The 19,396-nt window shown below is 40.3% G+C and overlaps 1 protein-coding gene across 1 annotated transcript in view; it reads right to left on the bottom strand.

The window, feature by feature from the left end:
• Window positions 1–7,086: 7,086 nt before the first annotated feature.
• Window positions 7,087–19,396, bottom strand: part of EPHX4 (epoxide hydrolase 4) — a 35,668-nt gene continuing 23,358 nt past the window's right edge. The window contains exons 5-7 of the mRNA XM_020975435.2: window positions 15,212–15,315; window positions 10,898–11,046; window positions 7,087–9,527 (exon numbers count right to left, since the gene is read on the bottom strand). Coding sequence (XP_020831094.1) covers window positions 9,290–9,527; window positions 10,898–11,046; window positions 15,212–15,315 — 491 coding nt within the window. The 3' untranslated portion in view covers window positions 7,087–9,289. The remainder of the gene's footprint in view (window positions 9,528–10,897; window positions 11,047–15,211; window positions 15,316–19,396) is intronic.

The raw sequence follows: 19,396 nt of genomic DNA, 5'->3' as shown, positions 1-19,396 counted from the left end.
TTTGCTATTATAACATGTAATAAGCATTAATTTAAAAAATTCAATGCATATTTCTTTTGGATTTGGACCAATTATAATAATTTACATGTAATTGTAATATTCAAATTCAAACAGTACAAATTTAAATAATGTGACCACTTCACAGGATTCATTCACATTAATTGGGACCTGCCCTGCACTATTTAACGTGGTGATCTTATCAGCTCCCACGATTTCAATTATTATCTCTATGCAAATAATTCTCAAATTCATTTATCTAGTCCCAGCCTCTCTCAATCCCTAAGATATCTCAAACTGGATGGTTCAGCAACACATCTAAAACTAAGCTTGCTATCTTTCCCAATAATCATCCCTTCTTCCTAACCACCATTTTACCAGTTACCCAGGTTTGAAATGAAGGAGACACCCTTGACTCCTCACTCTTTCTCACTCCTCATCAGTTGCCAAGGCTATCCTAACTTCATACATCTGTCTAATTCCTCCCTTCTCTCCTCTAACACTGCCACCACTCTGGTAACAGGCCCTCATCACCTTATGCCTGGCTATTACAATAGCCTGCTGTTCAGTCTGCCTGCCTCAACTCTCCCTATTTCAGACCATCTTCTACTCACCTGTCAAACTGATCTTTCTGAAGCACTGGTCTGCCCATGTTACCCCCACCCTTTCAATAGACTCCAGTGGTTCCCTATCACCTCCAAGAGAAAATGTAAAATTCTCTGTTTAGTTTTTAAAGCTCTTCATAACCTGGTCTCTTCTCACGTTTTTGGTGTTCCACCTTACTCCACATCCTCTTCCATCCAGTGGCATTGGCCTCCTCAATGTTCCTTTCAGAAGATGCTCAGTCTCCCAACTTTTCCCTGGCCATCTTTCATCCCTAGAATTCTGTCCTTCCTCATCTCCATCTCCTGGATTCTCTAGTGTTTTTCAAGTCTCAGCTTAAATCCCATCTTTTGAAAAAAAGCATCTTCTAATCCCCTTTCGTGCTAGCATCTTCCCTCTTGATATTATCTCCAGTTCACCTGTATGTATCTCGTTTATACACGATTGTTTGTGTGCTGGCTCTCTCCATCCAGCCTCAGACACTCACTAGCTATGTGACCCTTGACACAATCTCTGTTAAGTGTCTGCCTCAGTTTCCTCAACTATAAAATGGGGATAATAATAGTACCTACCTCACATGATTGTTGTGTGGATCAAAGGAGATAACAATTGTAAAATGCTCATCACAGTGCTGGTACACAGTAGGCATTTAATAAATACTTGTTCCCTTCCCCTCCCCAATAAACCATGAACTCTTTGAGAGCAGGGACTGCTTTTGTTTTGCTTTATATCTCCAGCATTTATTACAGTGCCTATAATATGGTAAGTGATTCATAAATGCTTATTGGCTTAAATTAAGGAACTCTAGAAATATAATCATTTTTATTACTGGATAAAGTATAAGCAACCAGCTACGTGACCATAACCAACTCACTTATTCTGTCAGTGCCCTAAGCAACTGTAAATTATAAATGAAGTTCTTATCTGGGAGTTCTCAAATGAAGTTTCAGGCCCAGACTTTTCTTAAAAGATGACAGGCTTCTCGAATTTGCAAATAACAGAAATCAAGAACGGATTGCTAATGTGCTGATGACAGATACTGTTGTGCACAACTAGTTCACTTGGCTATAGAGCCTACCTAGGGCCTAGGATTTCCCAGACACCTGATGAATCAAGACCAGCTTGATTTTCTATCTCGAATGCGCATTGATGAGGGGGAGACAAGATGGAAGCAACTCCCTTTAATTTTTGCAAAGCATTCACTTAAGTAGTAAAGTAACAAGAACTTCTTATCAAGTTACAATGACATAGAGCTCATGCTGTGCTAAGGGCAGTGCCTGCACATCCTGTGCACTTATCTGACTCCAATCACAGATAAACTGCCAATGACCGTACAATAACTAGGGGAGTTAAAGATTGTTACAGATCCACACAATGGAGCACCGAACCAGGTGACCTTTGCTCAGAGATCAGCACCCAAGAGGGGCCTCCGCCTGTCAGTGAGACCTCTTGAACAGCCTGTGGCCCTCTACATCCTTATAGATCCCTAACAAGATACAGGATCCAAAAAAAGATTTCAACAGATTACAGCATTGAGTCACATTGAATAGTATGAAATTCAATAGGAATAAATGTAAAATCTTACATTTTGCATCACGAAAACAAGATCGGGCAGGCATCACAACAAGGACACTCAATATATTGAGTGAGCAGTGAGACAATAACAAGACAGCTAATATGGTGTTAGACTGCAGTGAGAAAGGTGTAGCATCCAGGAATGGGGATGTTATAATCCCACAATATACTGTCACATTGTATCCTTGGTATTATGTTTAGTTCTGGTTATTACCTTTTAGGAAATACACTGATTGACTTGAGAACATCCAGAAGAAGGCAACCAGAATAGTGAAAGGCCACGAGTTCATTTGAAGGCTGTGGGGATGGTTAACCTAGAGAAGACTTAAAGAGGACAGAAAAGCTCTCTTCAGGTATTTAAAGGGCTATCATATGGAAGAGGTTTTAGAGTTGTGTTTGACTGCACCAAACAGAACAAATGCTCATGAATCATCCTTTTAAAAATCCATTCTAGAATTTCACCAGGAATCAATGTCAAGTTTTGAAGAATCTCTCCCTGGGGGCTGCATGATGCCATCGATAAGAGCTAATGACTTGGGTTCAAATTCTTGCTCTGTCACTTAATACTCCTACAACCTCTGGCAAGTCCATAGTTTCTTGGGGCCTGCTTCTTAATTGCAAAAGAAGGGGGTTGGAATAGATGATTCTGAAGTTTTCCTCCATAGCAATTTCTACAATATTTTTTAAAAGAATTGTAATATTGACCCTTCTGCAGTCCTGTGACACCTCTTCTATTCAACTCAATTTAACACAATTTTATTTTCCTGTATTCTACTATTGAACGAATCAATGAAAAAGTTTCAAAGCACTGTGCTATGGACTGGGAGTACAAATTGTACAGTAAGATGGTCCCTGTTTTAAAGGAGGTCACGTTCTAATAAGGGGATCTTGTTTTTGATTCAGTCATACCTGCTTCTCCGTGACCCCATTTGTGATTTTCTTGGCAGAGACTGGAGTGGTTTGCCATTTCCTTCTCCAGTTCAACTTATAGATAAGAAAACTGAAACAATCAGGATTAAGTGACTTGCCTAGGTTCACACAGCTAATAAGTGACTGAGGCCAGATTTGAACTCACAGAGAGGAGTCTTCCTGAGTGTAAGCCCAGCACTTTATCCACTGTGCCCCTAGCTGCCTAGGGATACATTATAGGAGGTTTCAGCTACAGGTCAAATAGAAGGGTCCTATGGTCCTTTGGGTGCATGGGCAAGGCAAGTGTTACATATATCTTCATTACTATTGGGAGAGTACCCCCGAGACTGATATGTCTGTTTTCTCCAAGTTCCTTTGCCAGGCAGTTGCACTAGACACGGAGTAAGCCTGTTTGCCCAAAGGAACCAATCAAGAGCCTGCAGTGAGCCAAAGCCCTGCTCCCTCCCAGATGTCTTTGCTGGTATTTGCTGGCTGATCTTGCTGAATTGTGCATCTCAAACCGGCCCAAACCAACTTTGTGGTCAACTGGTCCTACAAAATATCCTGCTTCTGGCTCCCACCTATTTGTAAGAAAGACTGTTCATTCTTTACCCTAACTCCTCCCCAAACCTCCTCTTTGTGGTTTTCAAGCATGAACTTTCAAGGCTGGTGCCTTGACACTAGTGTCTTATTTTTCTCCTAATAAAACTTTTCAGCTTTTAATTCAGCTTGGACTCCTCGGCATTTTGAAGGGTTGACAGTATCATTTCCATAAATAAAACCATATCAGTTCTTAATGGTCAGTCGTTTGACAGTGCCAAGTGCCAACAACTCTCTATTCTGTGTCTTTAGTCATTGTGACAGCTGAGGAGACATGGCCTGAAGTACTAGCTGAGGCATTTTGGTTGGTACCTACCACCGACAGGCCTCAGATCACGCGGCTCCAGAGAGAGAGAAGATCTGAACCCAGGTCTTTCTGACTCCAAGTCCAGCCCACTGTCCAGCCCAGGCTGCCTCTCCTAATGATGATAATAGAACAAAAACTGCCAGCTTTTAATTAAGAGGAATGGACCATAGATCTACTGACTGTGGGCTGCTTGGGTTGCTGGTAAATCCAGATCTTTAAAAAGACTGAAGACAAGAATTGATCGATTGAGCTTTTTACAGTTTAGAGAGAGGCATAGCCAGGGGTGAGGTGTGCTAGAGTCAGCTCATTAAATTTGTGGTGTGAGCACATATACCAGTGTATGGGATGCCACTCAAATTAGAAAAACAAAACACAGAGCTATCCAAAGAGAAACGGAAAGTTAATTTATTATTATTATTTCAAATCTCAAGATTTGGGTGTCCCTCCACTAGTATGCTCTGATGAGGGGAAACAAAGACACAGAAGCAGAAAGCCGGGTTAAATAGTCCTAACGGGTAAATTCCCCCTCCCACTAGCTGTCCGTCACTCGGTTACTCAGCTCACAATCTCAGACTCAAGACTCTACCACAGAACAAAGAAAATAGTATACATCTCTATATTTCTTAGTTTGTTTGAGATAATGTCAAAGAAGCAATTAAAAATGTGCAATCAAGCTAGACATTGTACTGTGGAGCCAGGCCTTCATGACAGAAAGATAGTTTGCAAATGTATTGGGAGGTCTGAGAGATTGAACAGACAATGGGAATGGATAATGGAGGGAACTGGAAGGCATCTGAGTGAAGTCCTTTCAAAGGGAGATAAGGGGAGTAGATAAGGAACCTTTGAAGGGTTTTCTGGGGCCTGTAGACAAACAGGAGCCAGATTCTTTTAGGGTGAGGGGCAAAGGTGCATCTGAATAAGATTGAAAGGCAGGCTAAGGCTAAACAACTAAACAAATTTTAACTACTGTTATACGGCACTAAAAAAAAACTTACAGAAATCTATACTTGACCCTATCCTACCTCCTGAACGCATTACCAGATTTAGGATAGTCTTATCCCAAACCTTAATTACACTGAGAAGCCTTCACTGGGACATCCCATTCGCCAGCTACAAATCAGGACTTGGTTTATTATTTTTTTGATTGCCTGGACTTAAGAAAGTGATGGAGAAAATATTAATAATGCAGATTAACTTTAAAAGTGTTTTTGGAGAGCTGGTTGTTAAAACATTTACCAGCACTCCTGAGTATAACTGAGAACTCATGCAGAAAAAAGTTCCGTGCTCTATGTTTTAGGCAGAAGGTTTCCAGAAACAATTTTATTAATTAAAACTTTCTAATCTAAGCATTTTGAATTTAGAGAGAGGAAAAAAAGATCCAAAAATGGACAGAGTCCTTATACCTTTGAAAATCTAACACAAGCCATCTTTGGAGTTATAATTTATAATACTCTCAAACGAAAGACAAAATTCCATAGTCAAGTTTAGAATTTAGGTAACAGTTTCAGAACAATAATTATTTCAAATGTCAGCACACCCTAGAGAACAATTTTCTTAACAATATTCAATCTTTCTTCAACCACTCCTTCTAAGGATTTTGCTTCCTACCTGTCAAAGGCGAGATGCTTGACTAAAGGAATCAGAAAGACAGGTACCCTAAATCAGTTCAGGGAGGAGTCCTTCTTGGGCTAATGATGGGTGAGAGGCCTGGGAAATGGGTTAGAAACTGGTTTGTGGTTGTTTAGCTTGTTGTGATGGATCTGTTGTGTCTGATTCTTCATGACCTCATTTAGCGTTTTCTTGGCAAAGATAACTAGAGTGATTTGCCATTTCCTTCTCCGGCTCATTTTACAGATGAGAAACTGAGGCAAAAAGAGTTAAGTGACTTGCCTAGGGTCACATAGCTTATAAGTATCTGAGGACAGATTTGAACTCATGAAGATGAGTCTTCCTGCTTCCAAGCCTAGCACCCTAGGCACTATGGCGCCACCTAGCTGCCCCAGAAACTGGTTAGACCTTCAATAAGAATGATATAGTAAGATTTCCATGCAGAATATTATTTTCCCAGAATACTGATTAAGTATTGATAAGCATTTCTCATTCCTATGGGAACAAAGACTTTAGACTAAAGTGCTATCCCATATATTATTTTGTGCTACGTAGCCTAAATAAGAAAATGCAGGAGAGAGGCACTCCGTACCCTTCCATGCTACCAGTCAGTCTATACCTCTATCCATTCACATACTCTTCCAAATTATGAGATTCGAAGCATTGAGAATCAGATTATATCCATCCCATCAGACACATCTAGCCAAAGGATCCTCTCTCCCATTTTGCAAGCCACATAAATGCAGTCATTTAAATCAGCCACGCTGCAATCCAAATGGACTCTGAAGATAGCCCAAAACACAATTTATGCCCAGGGTCTGCACCACACGGATGCTGGGCCCATTGAGAGCCTACAAGATTGTTTTATTGAGTATTTCACAAGGTTTGCTGAATGCAAATGGAGTGCCAGTACGACTGCCTTTGGTGGTTTTGGCTCCAATAGTCTAGAAATGATTTTGAAGGTATATAAGCAAAGGGGCTATGAGTCAAACTTCTTATGTACAGGTACAGTGCAATGTCATGTTAAAAGTACCAGTCTTGGAGTCATGAGGCCTGGGATTAACTGCTGGCCTAGATATTGATTAAATGACTCTAAACTAATCATATAATGTTGGTTTCCTCATTTGCAAAATGTGAACAACAATAGGATAAAAAATTGAGAGCTAAAAGGAAATTTAGATGCCCCTGAGTAAAACCTCCTAATTTTATAGAAGAGGAAACTGAGTCACAGAATGAGTAAATGACCTCCCCATGGTCACACAGCAAGTATTTGAACCCAATACTTACTGATTCTAGGTCCTGGGCACTTTCCACTATGCACCATTGCCTCACAGCCCCATAACATTGTTGTGAGCAAAATATTTTGTAAACTTGAAATCCTTTTAGAATAATAAAAGCACACCTGACCTGGAGTCTGGCAGACCTGAGTTCAAGACACTCAGATACTTGTTAGCTGTATGACTCTGGGCAAGTCACTTAACCTCTATTTGCCTCAGTTTCCTCATCTGTAAAATGTAGATAATAATAGCACCTCCCTCCTAGTGTTGTTGTGAGGATCAAATGAGATAAAAATGAGGAAGTGTTTAGCACAGTGCCAGGCACGTAATGAACGCTACATGTATTAGCTATCACTATTATTTTATTTAAAAACACAAATTGTTGTTACAATATGCCTGTATTTGTTAATTGCTGGCTTACCTCCATTTCCATAGAATGAGCACATTGCCAAACCCTTAATTATGAAGTATAGCTTTTTTTGGCTCTGTTGGAGTGCTACTAATAAAAAGTAGATGTAGCCACGTGGGTACCATAATCTCTTAAGCAGAGAAAAGAAATCTGATGTCCATCACTTGAATACTCGTGAGAGTACTGGGTTGGGTGATTCTCATCATCTTCCCATAAGAATTAGCACTGTGGCATGATGAATCTTATTCAAGTGGATTTGGTTATCTTTAACCATGCAAAACACAGTGCTTAGAGTGCTGGACTTGGAGTTAGGAAGACATGAATTCAAATCCTGTCTCAGATACTTACTGGCAATATGGCCCTAGGCCATAACCTCTCTCGGCCTCAGGCTCCCTCATTCATAAAATGGGAATTTATTTGTATTGACTTCCCAGACTTGTGAGGATCAAATGAAATACTCTATGTACAGCACTTTGGGAACCTTAAAATTCTAGATAAATGCTAGCAATGATTATAAGGGATTATTTAACATTCTAGCTATGCTTTGGCTAGCCATTACCATGGCCATTGGCCCAACGTTTCTGGTGCTCTGTCCTGCCACAGGAGCGCCACTTAGAGTTTGGGCAACCTTCACTTTGTTTTATAATCCTCACTCTGGGCCTTAACCATAGGTATTTCAAGCTTTCTGAAAGCAGAGCCTTAGACTTGTGTTTCCCTACATTGCTACACATATCACTCAATAAAATACTTGTTTTATTGAACACCCCCGTGTGCAGAGGAATTGGGAGTCTTTTGTGGGTTGTGGCTATTTAAATGGATAAAATAGGATGAATAATTTATGTGTATGCTTCTCCCTCCTCCATGGTTTTTTCAACTTTAGATGTTTTAAGATGACTACATGGAAATATAAAGAATAATATTATTGTGAATGTTATCTTGTTATTTAGTCACTTTCAGTCGTGTTTGACTCTTTGTCACCCCTTTTGGAGTTTTCTTGGCAAAGGTATTGGAGTGGTTTGCCATTTCCTACTCCAGCTCATTTTGCAGATAAGGAAACTGAGGCAAAGAGGATTAAAATCCTCGTCTAGGGTCACACAACTAGTAAGTGTCAAGTGTCTGAGGCTGGATTTGAACTCAGGTCTTCCTGACTCCAGGGTTGGCCCTCTATCTACCGAGCTACCTAGCTGCCCATAATTATATGACCTGTAAATATATTACAATATTATTATTGCAAGTAATATTATTGTAAATATATTACTATATTATTGTAAAAATATTGTATATTTCACTTCAGCTAATGACCACAACTAAAATTAGGGTGCAAGCCTGAACGAACAGCATTCACATATAAATAAATTCTATATAGAAATCTCCATTTTTCTACCAGTTATTGGGACATGTGAAACCAACTTCCACAAATCACTGCTTGATAGTAAGAAATTCACAGTACAAGGAAGTATTCATAACTCTCTTAAAGAACATAAACACCGCTAAACATAGCTGTCTTCAGATTAACATGGTAACATGCCATGAGACCCAAAGATTTGGTAATGGATTTTTTAATGGTTAAAAAAATAGTCAGAACAAACCAAAGTTTTCCCTCAATAAAATGAAAATTGACACCATCACGTAACTGTCTTTTCATATGGCACACTTGGATCTTCTCATTTTAAACTTGTAAAAGGCACCACATGTTAACATAATGAAGACGCTTTTAAAAAAATTCATCCAATTCCCACAATTCCTTTTTTTTTTACATAAGTAAATATATTTTAAGGCAGATATTTTATGTGCAAAACAGAAGAACAGGAAAAAAAACCCACATCCACATTATACAGTCTTACATAATCTTTTTTTCAACATAGTGAAACAACTGCATGGCAACAGAGTCATAATACGGTACAATGAAAACAGTGTCTTCCTTAATAAAGCCTAAACAGAATGCTGGAAAAAGTCAGTCCCTTTCACATTTTTTTTTGGCTGTTACAGGCTTTTCACTTGTCCTTAAAATTCCTCATTTTTCCTCATTTCTTCTTTAAGAAATGTCCATATTAATTTATTCACTATGTCAGGTTGGTCTTGCTGAAGCCAGTGGCTGGCTTCAGACAAAATTGTTAGCCTGAAATGGCTCTTGACATAAATCCTTGTGACTTCGGCCATCTCCACATCCATAAATGCATCTCTTTCTCCCCATAAGAGCAATGTTGGAGTGGTCACCTTATGATACTTTAGCGGCAGGCAGCTGTGAAGAAAAGACACAGGGGCTTACAGCACATCCTCAGAATTAAGACACCATCTTTTCTAATGAGGCAGCATAATGCTCTCCTGGTAAACAACCTGTGTATTCAATCTATTAAGATTCTCTAAAAAAGGATCCTGGAAATCATAAGAGCTAACATTTGTGTGGGATTTTAAGGGTGACAAAGTGCTTTGCATGTATTATATCATTTGAGCCTTTAAATAATTCAGTGCAGTAAGTGCCATTATTATCCCTATTTTACAGATGTGGAAACTGAGACCAAGAGATGTTAAGGGACTTGCTCTAGATTCACATAGCTAGTGTCTAAGACAGGATTCAAAATCAGGTCTTCCTGACTCTTAGTGGTTAGCTGAATTTAAATTTGATTCTAGTTAGATAATTTATTAAGAAGATTCATTTACTTTAAAAAAAAAAGATATATAAGAACTCCTGAATGTTGGGATGAAAGGGAGCTTTGATCTGTTTCCCTATAACTGTGGTTATTCAGTCATTTAAGTCATGTCTGACTCTTTGAGACCCCATTTGGGGTTTTCTTGATAAAGATACTGGAGTAGTTCCTTCTCCAGCTCATTTTACAGATGAGGAAACTGAGGCAAACAAGGTTAAATGACTTGCCCAGGGTCACACAGCTACTAAGTGTCTGAGGTCAGATTTGAACTTAGGAAGATGAGCTTCCTTACTGCAGGTCTGGTCCTCTATCCACTGTACCACCTAGCTGCCCTATAACTATATTTAGTTTTTATTGCTTGTAAATAATCTCTGAGATTTTTTTAAACGAACATCTGAACTCAGAAAATTTCTTATGTTTTTAACAAAGCTGAATATCTTTTCACATTATACCTAGAATTTTGTTCTACTAATAATATCATTCTGTTCAAGTAAACGTCTATCTTATGCCATGTTAGTTGATTGGCTATTGTACAGCCAAGCTGTATAACACAGGAAGGAGTGGAGTGATGACCTCATGGTAATACCAATGATCTTCCCCCCATAAATTAGTATATAAATCATTCCTTTCACATGATGGAAAATATGCAGATTTATATGACTTCCCCCAACTGTTAGCAGCAAGTGGCACAAACTGGAGTTTCCTCCCTTCATGACAAATAAGCTGTAAATTCCCACCCCCTTGGACAAAAATAAATAAGATAACTGAATTTCACAAACATAAAGTTTTCATTGTTTCTAGTGAAAGACACACAGATACAAAAAGCAAAGCATACAAATGAACCACGCAACTGGATTCCTCCAAAGACTAGAAAAACCTGACATTCTGTTCTCTTGTCCTTGAGATGAAGCCTTGGATCTCCAGAATTCAACCGGAATATTTTGTCTGGCCAAAAGACACTGACCTGAAGATATTTCGGAAATGGTTAATTGGGCCCGTCAGTGCTCCAGGTTGAGAAAAGACATAAACATAAGCTTCGAGATCTTCTGGTGTTAATCTGCACCCTTTTTTTCCAATGCCAGTCCTCTGGCTAGTAAATAAATGTTTCAGAGCCTATGGTAGAGAAAAGGTGAGTCCTTAATATGCTGTTCCACAAATTCAATCGCTGCTTTCTGATGGAAGGTTGAGGTAGGGGCAGTTACCCAGTATGTCCCCCCTCCTCTAGGCAGGTCAATCTTCTCACCATCCTCACACGCCCCATATTCATTGATGTCTTTGCTCGGGCTACTTTTCCCATGTGTGCACCCACATTCTAGCAGGCCCATCACCATGCAACTTTGCCTGATTCAATTCAATTCAACCAATATTTATTAACCAGCTGCTATATGCAAAGGAGATTTTGCTAGGTGCTGGGGATACAAGGAATCAGTTCCTGGTCTCAAGGAACTCACGTATTATTAAGGAGATATAGTGTATAAATGGTTAAGTATAATATAAGATACGGTGTGATGAGAGCTCTAGGAATAGTTGAGAAAGGAGAAAACATTAGTAGCTGCGGGATGCAGATAGGAGAAATTATTTTACTATCATATTATAACCAATTATTAAATTAGGATTCAGGCTTTTGTCCTCCATTTACTTATTAAGGCTCAGCTCTTGTTAAAAAGTCAGTCTCTGAAGGACATGACTGATTGCTCTTAGCGCTCAAAAAACATGTTCTTCAATCTTGGGAGGACCCCACCCAACTAGGAGGCCCAACTTTTTGTATAAACAGAATCCAGACTGGGTGAGTTCTTACTCTGGGGAAATGAGCCCCTGTGTTTGGGTCCCTGCATTAGAGTTTAGGGTGAGCCAGCTCATGAAGGAGAAAGCCAACCAGAGTGGTCTAGGATGGATTCCCCTGTCCAGATTGCTGGAGGTGGCTGTCTCACGATCAAGCCATATTCTCAGCAGGAGGAGCTGAAGACTTTTAGCCCACCTCCTCAATAAATGTTCACCAATCAGGGTTGATTTTCACTTGTCAAAGGAATTCATTTTCAGAAGGGATTTAAAGCTTTCAGCATCTCCATTAAGCATCTTTGGTTATGGAGAGAAACTACTGACCCTGGCTAGCCTAATTAATAAATTGATTATTAATTACCCAGAAACTGTCTCTAGTGGTTTTTCATTTATCACACCAGCCCTTGAAAAAAGAATTAGGAATCTAAGGCATAGAGATTCATTCCTTCAATAAACATTTATTAAGCACTTACTCAGTACCAGTCACTGTGAGGTAAGGAGGGGGTACATTCCAAGATGAATACATGGAGAAAGGCGATGGAATATTCAGTTTGAGGAACACCTAGTAGTCTAGTTTGTATTGAACAAAGAGTACAGACAGGGAGTATAATGTGAAATAAGGCTGAAAATGGAGATTGGCACTAATTTTGTAGGTCTTCTATAGGGAGTCTACAGGATTTGAAATTTATGTTAGAGGCAAAAAGGGACCACTGAAGGCTTTTGAGTAGGAGAGTGATGTGGCCAGACCTTGATCTTGGGATGATGGTTTTGGCAGCTATGTGGAGGATGGTTTGAAGAAAGAAAGACTGAAAGCCGGGAGGCTAATTAGAGGGCTATTCAAATAGTTCAGATGAGAGGTAATGAAGCCTGAACTACTGTGACAGATCTTCAGTTTGAGAGAGAAAGGGATAAATGTGAGAGATGTTGTGGAAATAGAATTAACAAAACCTGTCAAGGGATTGGATGTAGGTGGTGAAAGAGAAGTCAAGGGTGGCTGAGCTTTCAAACTTGGACACCCAGATACATGGTAAATAGAGGATGAAGAGATGGGACAACCAGGCAGAGATTTCCAGCTGGGGATGCTGGACTGGAGATGGGGCCAGAGAGGAGTGCAAGGGAGTCAACAATACTGAAGCAAGGTCAGGAAGGCTGGGATAAGGCCAGTAAAATTTGAAATTACGAGATCATGTATAACTTTTTGAGAAAGCCATTTTATTGGAGCAGGTAGATTCAAAAGCCAGATCTAAATGGGTTGAGCAGTGAGCGATGGGGTAGTAGACTCAAGAAGTGAAGAAAACACTCCATGTTTGGTCACTAAATTGAGGAGAAAGACCTAGGAACACACCAAGCCCAGCTCTGATGAACATGAGCATTGAGCTCAGCTTGGGGGGAATTAAGTCCCCCATGTGGATTCTGGATCATGGGCAGCTCTATTCTGTGCCAGGCTGGCTAACCACAGGGTAAAAAGAGAGACTTTTGCCCCTCTGCTAACATGGAACTGGGGTAGTATTAAAAAAAAAAAGACACCCAAGGAAGGGGGTCCTTTTCCCCTCTCTGTGGTGTGCTTGGAAGATGAGTTACTGGGAAAATCTTGTGGGTGGGAGACGGACCTCCAGCTAGTCCCTGGGAAGCCACAGGGAACACACAGCCCTGCTGTTGTTGAGAGAAAGGCAAGAGTACAGCTTTTGTTGTTTCTAAGGGAAAGAAGTATCTTCTAGGCTGTGACCTTGTGAGCTACCAGAGGGCAAGAGAGAAGATCCAGAGATCTTCGCTGCCAGAGATCCAGAAAGTGAAGTCCATCCCAGATTTTGTAGACAGCTGAGCCCCAGGAGGAATGAAGTCCCAACTGACCTTCCTGACTCTGACACAACAGAAAATGCAAACTGACAAGCGATAACCATTTATTAAGGACTGAGGCTATAGAGGGGAGAGTGTGCCCCCAGAAGACTGGGGGCAAATGTTTGGACTTCTGTTCTTGCTCTGTCTTCTCAGTAAATATCCCTTTGTAAAAGCTAATTAATGTTGATTGGTTAAATGATTCTGGGGCTTAAATCACTTTAGGGAGTTGAGGATATGATGATACTGATGATGGGAGGTAGCTAGGTGGCACAATGGATAGAGTCCTGGGTCGGGCGCCAGGAAGTCCTGAATTTGATCCACCCTTGGACACTTACTAGTTGTGTGACCCTGGGCAAGCCACTTAACTTCTGCTTGCTTCAGTTTCCTCAACTGTAAAATAATAATTGCAAGCCAGGTTTGGGTTGTCGTGTGGATCAAGTGAAATAATATTTATAAAGCAACTTAGCACAGTGCCTGGCATATGGTAGACACTATAAATGCTACCTATGATGATGATGATATAAGGGAGATACTAATCATAACTAGAAGTTGATGTTGGGAGGAACACAACACAGTGGGGTGTCAAATATTTTTAAAGAAGGACACCTGCAACCTCTCAGGGGAACCCCTAGAATTCTGAAGGAGATGTAGCCTTATTCTGGAGACTTGATTTCCCAGTTTGAGCTAGAATTGAAATAAGGATCCCCAGACTCCTAAGGCTACATACAAGACAAAACTTGAAGGGATATAAGGGTCTAATGAGTAATTTTAAAGAACAGTAGATCCTTGGGCATGTTTATAGGCTGGGAAAGACCTAGTAAATAGGGATTGATTAAAAAATGAAAGAGAGAAAGAATGATGGATTGGGCAAGCTCCTGAAAAAGATAATTCCAATCAATATTTACTATCCCCCCCACTGACTGTACAGGGTACTTACTGATTTTGTTCAATTTAACACTTTATTGCATAATGTTTTATGTTGTTCTTGAATTGTTTTAAGCCTAATTACTTTACGTTTGTAAGTATGAAATGGTGGAATCATTTCAGTGTGCTATGCACAAGAGTATTGGTGATCATCTTTCTGGATACCTTTGCCCGCCAAGACCACTTCTTTCTCTGTCTCTCTTCTTACCATCTCCTGCCCTCCTTGCCATCCCTTCTCCTCCCCCAAAATGAACTTGACAGGGTCTGGCTTTTTATGTGGGCAGTTCAAATGCCAGTGCATACCAAATGTCTAGATTAATGACAGGTTTTTAAAGGCTTTCTGCATGATGCAGAGAGTCAGGAATGGAGGCATGGAATGCTACAGAATGAGGGCTATTGCCTAAAATATAGAAAACAGAAACCTGGAAAATAAGCAAAGCAATTAGAAAGATGAAATCTTTAGATCATATAGTAAAGTTTCCTATCGCCCATGGCTTGATTTTTTAAGGACCAAATTTGATTAAAATCTTTTTTTAAAAAATTGTTTAGGCAATGGGGGTTAAGTGACTTGCCCAGGGTCACACAGCTAGTAAGTGTCAAGTGTTTGGTGTAAGGCCGGATTTGAACTCAGGTTCTCTTGACTTCAGGGCCAGTGCTCTATCCACCGGGCCACCTAGCTGCCCCCTGATTAAAATCTTTCTCAGGAATGTTAATAATTACATTTTCATAAGCTCACCTTGAAGTCATTTATGGCGAACATAAATTCTGGAAACCATGGCATTTGAAAGAAGAAGTAGTAACCAGATCTGATCAGCTGCGAAGGATGCCAGAGGATGTATTCTGAAACAAAAATGACCAGGAACTAAAAGCGAAAATTGATGATTTTTGGGAAAAAATGACTGGGCAGACAAACTGAGTTAAGATTATAAGGAAGTTAATGAATCAATTGGTCTTTGTTAACTACCTACTATGTGCCAGGCACTGAGTTAGGTGCTGGGGATATAAATGGACTTTTAGGGAGTGCTAATAAATAAGAGATGTTATTATGGGTAATCCCTGAACAGGCATAAATACACAAAGTATTTACAGCAAATCCTAGAACTTTATTATAATGCTCTTTGCTCTAGAGAGGAATTTAATATGCAGTACGTCCATTTCAGACCATATCCTGAAGGGATTTAAAAAATAACAATAATAAAATAAAAATAGCATTTATATAGCGCTTAAAGGTTTGCAAAGTGCTTTTACATATGTTATCTCAACCTGAAGAGGTAGGTGATGTTATTATCTCCATTTTACAGATGAGGAGGCTAAGACTCAAAGAGATCAAAGGGCTTGGCCAGGGTCACACAGCTAGCAAGTATTCAAGGCAGGATTGGAATCTGTGTCTTCCTGACTCCATAGCCAACACTCTATCCACTTCATTACTTAGGGGTCACCTAGATTTTGTTAATGAAATGTCAAAATGGCCTTGTTCCACGGTGATCTCAAGGTCTCATGGTGATGCTTCTCATCCTAGCCAGCCACCTACCTGGCCATTTTCTTGCCCGTTTCCCTGCCTTGAGCATATACTCTTTACACTCACCCCAAATTCCTACCTCTTGCTCTGGAGCTACTGCTGCTTCTGGAAAGGGCTTGTCAATGGACCACCCAATGGCACCCTTCACCATCCATGTGACTTCCCAAACTAAAACACTCTTCCCTGGACTCTGGTCTCATATCTGTGCAGTCTCCCTGTATTAGAATATAAGCGCCTTGAGGGCAGGGTTTATGTGTATTTGTTTCTCTGGGCTTAGTGTAGTTTTTTGGACACAAGAAGTCTTAATAAAGGTTTCTCATGGATTCATCAAGATGGTCCCACTGTCTGGATCATAAGAAAAGTAAAAGGGCATTGTTGTTAAGTGTCTTAGTGATACATTTTTACACTTCTCTTTAACAGCAGTATGTTTAGACGTTCAAAGAATTCACAAAAACCTCTGAGAAAATCAGGGATACACATTGTAGTGTTCAGATATTGCAGGGGAGGGGGAGGGGAAGGTCAGATACTGCCCAGTCTCATGTTAGTCTATACAGTGTCATCCTTGAAATTCATGCAGTGTGAGCCTCAGCCCGAGGAAAGCTGAGTTCCACCTCTTAAGTTCACTGTCAAGCTGACTCAACACTGTCTCCAGGGACATATGGGAAGGTAATTATTTGTTGTGATTGTTTAAAAGGTTTCCATAGTATCATAGGATGAAAGATGGAGAGTGGGAAGGGAACTGAGAGGCCATCTAATCAAACCTTCTCATTTTATAGATGAATCAAAAGTCCAAGGAAAATGGACCATGGAGGGGAAGTGACTTGGCAAGACCACACAGGGAGTGAGTGTTCAGAAACAGAATTTGAACTCGGGCCTCTAATTCTGGAACCATAATGTCTAGCTTATAAGTGCTATACCCCTTGTCACAACTAATGTAAGGATCTATTTGCTATTTAGGAGTTTTATAACTGCAGGTTGCTATAGTTCCTTTCTGAATGTGATTGATGTGAGTTGCTGGAGACTGTGTTCATGCCTGCTCACATTTTTGTGTAGCTAGAATGATAAATTGAGGACCTTTCTCTCTAAAATTAAGATCGTGGATTAGGATTTTCTCCCCTGTGGAACCTTCTCCCTGGATATGAGGTGCTTGGGCTGTGCAAGAAATGTTTGACATACCCCGTCTAAGCGACCTCAAGGCCTCTTCTCACTCGAAATCCACGGTCAATTATTATACAGCGTTCTAACACAGCAAGCCCCAGACATGGACATTTTAAACTTCTGTCCCTTGTGCTTGAAGCTATCCCTTTCTGCAACTGTTCTTGTGTGTTCATTGCCTTCAATATTCTCATCTCAATCAGTCGTCTGGTACTAAGTACACGGGCTTTGGCACAGCTATTTTTATCAACACTCAGAGGCCACTGCGACAATTAATTTTTGCTTACTTTTGGGTTCACAGCTACATTCCAAAGAGATGAAATTTCCAGAAATGTGATTTGGATAGGTGGGGCATTATCATATTAAGTTTTTCCCTAAAAATCTCTATTTAGCAAGAAGACCTATTTGATTAGAAATCTCACCGTAATTAAGAGGAGAGAGTATACTAGTAGGTAACGTTTACAGAGCTCTGTAAGGTTTACAAAGCATCTTCCATACAGGACCTCTTCTGTTCCTCGCAACAACCCTGTGAAATAGGGGCTATTATTATCCCCATTGCACAGATGGGAAAACTGAGGCTGAATTGCTTGGGGTCACATGGCTAGGTAAGTCTCTGAAGCAGAATTTAAAATCTAGTCTTCCTGTCTTGAAGTCCAACGTTTTGTCAACTACAGCACTCAGCTGCCTTCATTATAGAATAATAGAATGATTGGCATCATAGAATTATAGAACGGTTGGCAAATTGCAGGGAGAAATAGATTTCTGAACATTTCCTTTGATGCTCATATTGACTCAGGCTGTCGCCTAGTTCTTATTGACAGAAGAGTTCTGGAAACGTCGCCGTCTGTCATTTTAATTGAACTGATCAGCTAGCTGTCTCTCTGGCAGAATAAACTGAGCAAAAAAGACTTCTGGGTAAACTGGGCCAACATGTAGATGGTTCAATACAAAGTTACGGGTGAAAAGGCCTGTGAGAATGACTGTCAATGTAGTTCAGTTCTAAAACTCGAATTCTCTGCTATCTGATTGCAGGATTAGATGTGTTCTGCTTGACCCCAGAGGGCAGAACTAGGGACAATAAGAAGTTTCAGAGGGACTAATTTAGGCTTGGTAGAAGGAAAAGCTTCCTAACAATTAGCATCATCCCAAAATGAAATGGGTTTCCTGGGGAGGTGACAGCTTCTCCCTCATTGGTGGTCTTGAAGCAAAAGGGGAAAGGATTCTTGTGAGTGTGGGTTGGACTTCAGGGGTTCTTAGCCGTCTTTTGGGCCTGGACCTTTTCGGCAGTCTGAGGAAGCCTATTAACTCCTTCTCAGAATTATGTTCTTAAATGCATAAAATAAAATACAGAGGATCACAAAGGAAACCAGTTATAGTGAAATAGGGTTTCAAGTGCTTACTTAGTACAGTGCCCTACTTAGTACACATAGCAGACGCTTAATCAATGTTAGTTGACCTCACTTAAAAATCATTATTTTTTAAAAACCCAAGTTATAGATCCTGGTGGATGGCCATTGACGTACCTTCTGACTCAGAGCTTCTGTGATTCCCTGGTTCTACTTCCAATATTGCAGCATTAGGACAGCTGGATATCTGCATAACTCAAATTTTATGCTCATAATGTAGCAAAATTTACACTCAGGGATCATTTCTAGAGTAGTTAATCAGATATATTCCCCCATCTCTCCCCTGCCCCAACCCTTGAAAATTTCCATTTTTCCCCCTCTTCTGGTTTATTTTAAAGAAGGAAAGAAATTCAAGATGATTTTTCTGTGCACAATTTCCACATTCCCAAAGCCCCCCATTTCCCATAGTAAGAGGAGTTCTAGACTTAGATTATGAGCTCCTTGAGGGCAGAGACTATCTGCCTTTTTTTTTTTTTACCATCTGGTACTTTGTACAGTGCCTGGCACGTATAGTCATTTTTACAGCTGTGTCCAACTGTCCATGACCTTATTTGGGGTTTTCTTGGCAAAGATACTAGAGTGGCTTGCCATTTCCCTCTCCAGCTCACTTTACAGATAAGGAACTGAGGCAAACAGGGTGAAGTGACTTGCCCAAGGTCACACAGCTAGGAAGTGTCTGAGGCCAGATTTGAACTCATGAAGATGTGTCTTCCTAATACTAAGCCCAGTGCTCTATCCACTGTACCACCCAGTTGCTCCCTGGCACATGTGTAAACCCTAATACATGTGTGCTGACTTGGCTGGACTTGAACTGGTAAAAACTTGGTAAGAGCCAGCAGAA

Source organism: Phascolarctos cinereus, unplaced genomic scaffold (assembly GCF_003287225.1).
Source record: "Phascolarctos cinereus isolate Bilbo 61053 unplaced genomic scaffold, phaCin_HiC Scaffold_5;HRSCAF=322, whole genome shotgun sequence".
NCBI lineage: Eukaryota > Metazoa > Chordata > Mammalia > Diprotodontia > Phascolarctidae > Phascolarctos > Phascolarctos cinereus.
This window is presented reverse-complemented; position numbering and strand designations above follow the sequence as displayed.